Source organism: Myodes glareolus, chromosome 9, assembly GCF_982192425.1.
Source record: "Myodes glareolus chromosome 9, mMyoGla1.1, whole genome shotgun sequence".
In the NCBI taxonomy this organism is placed as follows: Eukaryota; Metazoa; Chordata; class Mammalia; order Rodentia; family Cricetidae; genus Myodes; species Myodes glareolus.
The window spans coordinates 34,302,857-34,307,485 of NC_142034.1; the positions used below are offsets into that span (position 1 = coordinate 34,302,857).

At 47.0% G+C, this 4,629-nt stretch overlaps 1 protein-coding gene across 1 annotated transcript; it reads right to left on the reverse strand.

The window, feature by feature from the left end:
• Positions 1-891: 891 nt before the first annotated feature.
• On the reverse strand, positions 892-2,729 carry Ccdc182 (coiled-coil domain containing 182). The gene has a single exon (XM_048446651.3). It carries the CDS (start codon positions 2,677-2,679, stop codon positions 2,218-2,220), a length of 462 nt encoding a protein of 153 aa, XP_048302608.1. The 5' UTR covers positions 2,680-2,729; the 3' UTR covers positions 892-2,217.
• Positions 2,730-4,629: the final 1,900 nt, after the last annotated feature.

Below are 4,629 nucleotides of genomic sequence, written 5' to 3' on the forward strand. Positions count from 1 at the left end.
TCTCTATACATCTAGAAAACCTAACAAGTTTGACTATTATAGATGACTATTAATCCATAATTTTTAATTATAAATTACATTTTTAAATGAGTTATATAAACGTAATACCTTAAACAAGAGTAGAAATACACACATAACAAAATTGGTCTTAAATTTGTATCAATAAATCAAAGTCCATACCAATGTATTCCCTTTTTTTTCTTTAGAAAAACTTTGACTGTGACTATTAAACATTTATAACCAACCTCCTTTAAATGAAAATAAACACTTATAAATAATCATTTTGGGAATTTGGGTGTTGTTTTCTCCAAACTGCTTCCTTCTGTTTGTTGGGTGAAATACTTTTAGGGTTCATGGAGACCTTTCAGGGGATCTTGTTCCATCAAACCATATTAGCCTGAAAGGAATTCATAGGTTCTCATCTTCTGTGGAAACAAAAGCAGAACTTCTTTTCAAAGCAGCATATACTTAGACTCAAATTTTGAAATCTTCTCTCTGTTTCTCTGTGTGTTTCGGTCTCTATGTGTGTCTCTCTTCTCTTTGTCTCTCTCCTCTCTGTCTCTGTCTCTGTGTCTTTGCCTGTCTGTCTGTCTGTCTCCAGGGTTTAGTGGTCTAAGAATCCCCTCCAGGAAATACCCCCTTCTTCCAGCAATTAATCTCAGCAATTTCAGCACCCTGTCTCGCCCACACTAGAAGCATGTAGCAGACATCTGTAAAGCTTTCCAAAACACTCCAGGATGGTTAAGAGCGCAGACTGTAAAAGAGTTAGATAGCCCTAGGTTCAAATCCCAAGACAGTCAGCTTTGATCTCAGGCAGTTCACTCAGCTTGAGTCTTGGTTTCCTCATAACGCTAAAATGAAGTGTGCCACAGTACATACTATGGTTGGTGACTTTATTATGGGCTTATCAATATTACAATTGCTAAATTAACACAGTCACTGCTTCAGCTACAGCAGAGCCAATAGAGATATAGCCCTTCCAGGCAGACGGTTGATGGGTGGATATTGTGCTTAACCATGGGTCACAAGGTCCTTTGGTGAAGGTCAACTTGAGAGGATCCAAATATCTGCATCTTATTTGAGAGCGTCTGTGACTAGAAGAGGAGGATGAATGGGGCGGCAACAGAAGGTCAGAGGGTATAGGCCAGACTACGAGGCCTGACTAGAGAGGCCTCCAGGGCCCTCGGGCTGATGTGTGACAGCATTTGGGAGCGATCAGAGAAAGAAACAGACTGATTATAAACAGTCATGATGAATGCTAATGGCTCCTGTCACACATATGGTTGTCTGGGTACCCCAGAAGGTACTAGCCCCAAAACAGTCTGATCGGTTCAGGGGTTTGTGAGGCTGCAGCATGTTAAGTGAGCACTAGTCACCCATTAACACGGAGAAAAGGCAGAGGGTAGGGATCTGCCACCTGCAGTCAGTTCTGTCCTGCCCTCAGGGACAGGGGTACAGCGTCTCATAAATGACCGCACACCCTAGCAACCCCTGCTTCGTGAGTCAAATGCAGGCGTCAATTTCACTGCTCAGTGTGCCATCTTCTAGGTGTGACCAGAGAGTTCGACTGTCAGAGCTCCGACAAGGTCCACCCCACGGAACAGCCAGTCTACCGGCTAAACGAGAGGAAGCAGAGTTGGATAAAAGCCGTAAGGAAAAAAGGTGGACAACGATCCAGCGAGGCGAGCAGTCAGAAATTACAGCGTGCAGCCGTCTGGAGCCAGTTCAGCATGTGGGCAATCCCCCTCACTGAGCCGCTGGTCTGTCTCCGTGTAGAGCACACATTGACCAGTCTCAGTAAACCAACTACTAAGGGATAAATCACAGAAGCCTGGAGTCATTAAAAGAAAGGTAAATCTGTTCAACACAACCAGTTTTAAGAATATATAGGGGGGAAAAATGCTACACATTCAAGCAACTGTACCATTACAAATAGGAAACAATTAGAGATGAAGGTTACAGGTCTGACTTAGTGTTGGGGCCTCCTTCCTTGAGGAGGCGGGATAAACGGAACTTCACTCAAAAACCATATTGAGGTCTCTTTCTTTTTTTTTTTTTTTTGCCGCTGCGTGGTGTTATTTTGGTAGCAGGAAAGCAATAAAAATGGAGAAAGGGGAATAAATGGGGACTTAAGTTTGGTCCTTCCATTAAAAAAAAAAAGAAGAAGAAAAAAGAAAAGAAACAATCTTCCAGTTGCCGGCGGACACGCACAGGCCTTCAGTCTGCCTGGCTCTTCCTGGTGACTCGCAGCGGGTCGTAGCTCCTGACCAGCATCTTCTCCAGCCGCTCGCAATGCTCGCGAAGCTGCTTCTCCCGGGGCAGAAGGAAGGTGAGCACCTTGTTGCGAACGATGCCACGGTCCTCCTCCTCCCTCAGTCGCTGCTTCACTCGCGCAGCCTGCTCCTCCTGCTGTGCCAGGACGCTGTTCATCTCGCAGAAGGCGTCCTCCAGGTACCCGATGGCCTGCAGAGCCTCCTTCTTGAAGTCCTCCAGCTCCCTTTGCACCGCGGCCACTTTCTGCCTCAAGATCTCCAAGTCGGCGGGCAGAGGGAGGCAGGAGGGCCATGACTGAGACAGGGAGAGGTCCCCAGACTGGAGCCCACTCTCCACCATCTTCTTTCCCTGTAAGGTATTCACCTTCATAAGAAAGGACCCCGCCTGAAGGAGGGCTTCCATCATCTCCTCCTACAGAGAGGAAGCCAAGAAACCGAGTCAGTTATTTGGGGGCTAGAGGCGCTATCATTTGGAGTAGCTAGACCCATCTCATTGTGACATCAAGGCCCTTCAGCCAATCAGACGGAAAGCCCCTGTTCGCTACTTTGCATATTGCGGCTTCCTCGGTTGATAACCTACAGTTTTACCTGTGCTTCCCAAGTTTCCTGAGGCCAGGCTTTTCGTTGCTTTGTCTCCCTTTCAGAACAAGAGCCCAGGCGTTCTTCTAACCCCACTGGGCAAGTTTTCTACCAGAGAGTGGAAAAAACTGGCCAAGACAAGGCAGGCCAGGTCAGGTTCACAGACTGCTGAGACTGAGCTGCGGTCCACCTCACAAGGAGCATGCCTGGTTTTACGGCCTGATGACTGGGCTGCATTCAGTCTCGCGGAGGTCATCATAACAGATGATGGCTGCCCCACCAATAGCTCTGAGATGCTAGAGAGTATTCCAATCCTAAATCCATCTTCCTTCAATGATGCCAGAATACTTAGGTAATCTTTTTATTGTGATATATGTGCTTGCTTATGAAGTGTGGTTCACAGAAATACCTATCAGATAAAAATGAGCCGTTCATATTTATTCAGTAAAAACTTCCTGAGTGCTGGCTAGGTTCTAGAAGGAGTGGGGGAGTAAGGACAGGTTGCTCAGCACACCTGGATGGTGGCAAATAAGAGAGGGAAAAGTGTGTATGGGTAAATCCTATGGTTTTGCCTGGTTACTATAGTCTCTAACCACATTTGACTCAGTCAAGAGCAAACCTCTGTTTTGCAGATTGCAATCTCTTGCTCAGACCTCCTTCCAGGGCTCCCAACATAAACATCTCCCTGACAACCAGCCTTGAAGTCAATCCATCTAGCCCTAGATAAATTACTTTACCCAAACTGCCTCCTGTTCTGCTGTCCTTTGAATGACCCTACCTGGGGCAGCAGCATCTAGGGACATGATCTGAATATCTGTCCCCTTCCCAATTCATTTGGAAACTCTTACCCTATCAGTATTGAGAAGTGAGGGGCTTTAAGAGGCAGCGTGTAGTAAATGGATGTCACCATCTCTAGAGTGGGTTCCTTATCATAAAAAATCTCTGCTTGGCTTCTTTTTGTGTCCCCGGCCATCTTTACCTTTCTGCCATGGGAACCTTCCACATGGGGTAGACAACATGAACATGAAGGTCCTCACCAGACACCAGCCCCTTGGTCCTGGACTTCAGCTTCTGGACTTATGGAATTATAAGGAAATAAATTCTGTTGTTGTTGCTTTGTAGATTCCTCTGCATCTGATGTTTTATTTTGTCGCTAGAGAACAACTCAGAGTAAGCCTCTTGGGATCGAGCTAGACTCCACATCCAAGCGACCACAGCGGCTGTTAGGCCTCTCATCTCTGAGCACCCTGTCGCTCACCCTCTTGCCCTGGAGTCCCGACTCCCCCACTTGGAAGCGAAGTCTCATTAGGAGAACACCTTTCCCCCTTGAGCCCCTGCTTCCGTCCCGGAGTTTCTGAGAGCTGTGCTGTACAGCTCTCTGGGAGAGAAACATACATCTCTGATGGGCAGATGCTGCCAATTTCCAAACTGTAAACACTCCCAGCATGGATAATTTTCAAGCTACCAACTTACTGTCTCCAGGAGGTGAAGCACCAAATGAGCCCTCCTGAGCCTGGATAAGCCAACTCCAGTGCCACAAGCAGGGTTGCCGCCTTCTCTGGGATGCAGATAGGCTATCTAGTGGCCTCGTGTAGTCATCGGAGAGGCCACATCGCAGGGACAGCTGTAGCCAGATGAAGGTGGGACTTTGAATTACAAGAAACTCCAATTACTGAAAAGCAATGCTGAATCTAAAGAGCACCTACTTTTCTGGTGATTCAGGAGAGCTGGAGTAGGGAACAGTTTCCGGGGTCCCAGGCCAATCATCTCCCCCCTC

Excerpts from the sequence above, each read along its gene's own strand:
- Ccdc182 (XM_048446651.3), bottom strand. The coding sequence starts at position 2,679 with ATGATGGAAGCCCTCCTTCAGGCGGGGTCCTTTCTTATGAAGGTGAAT.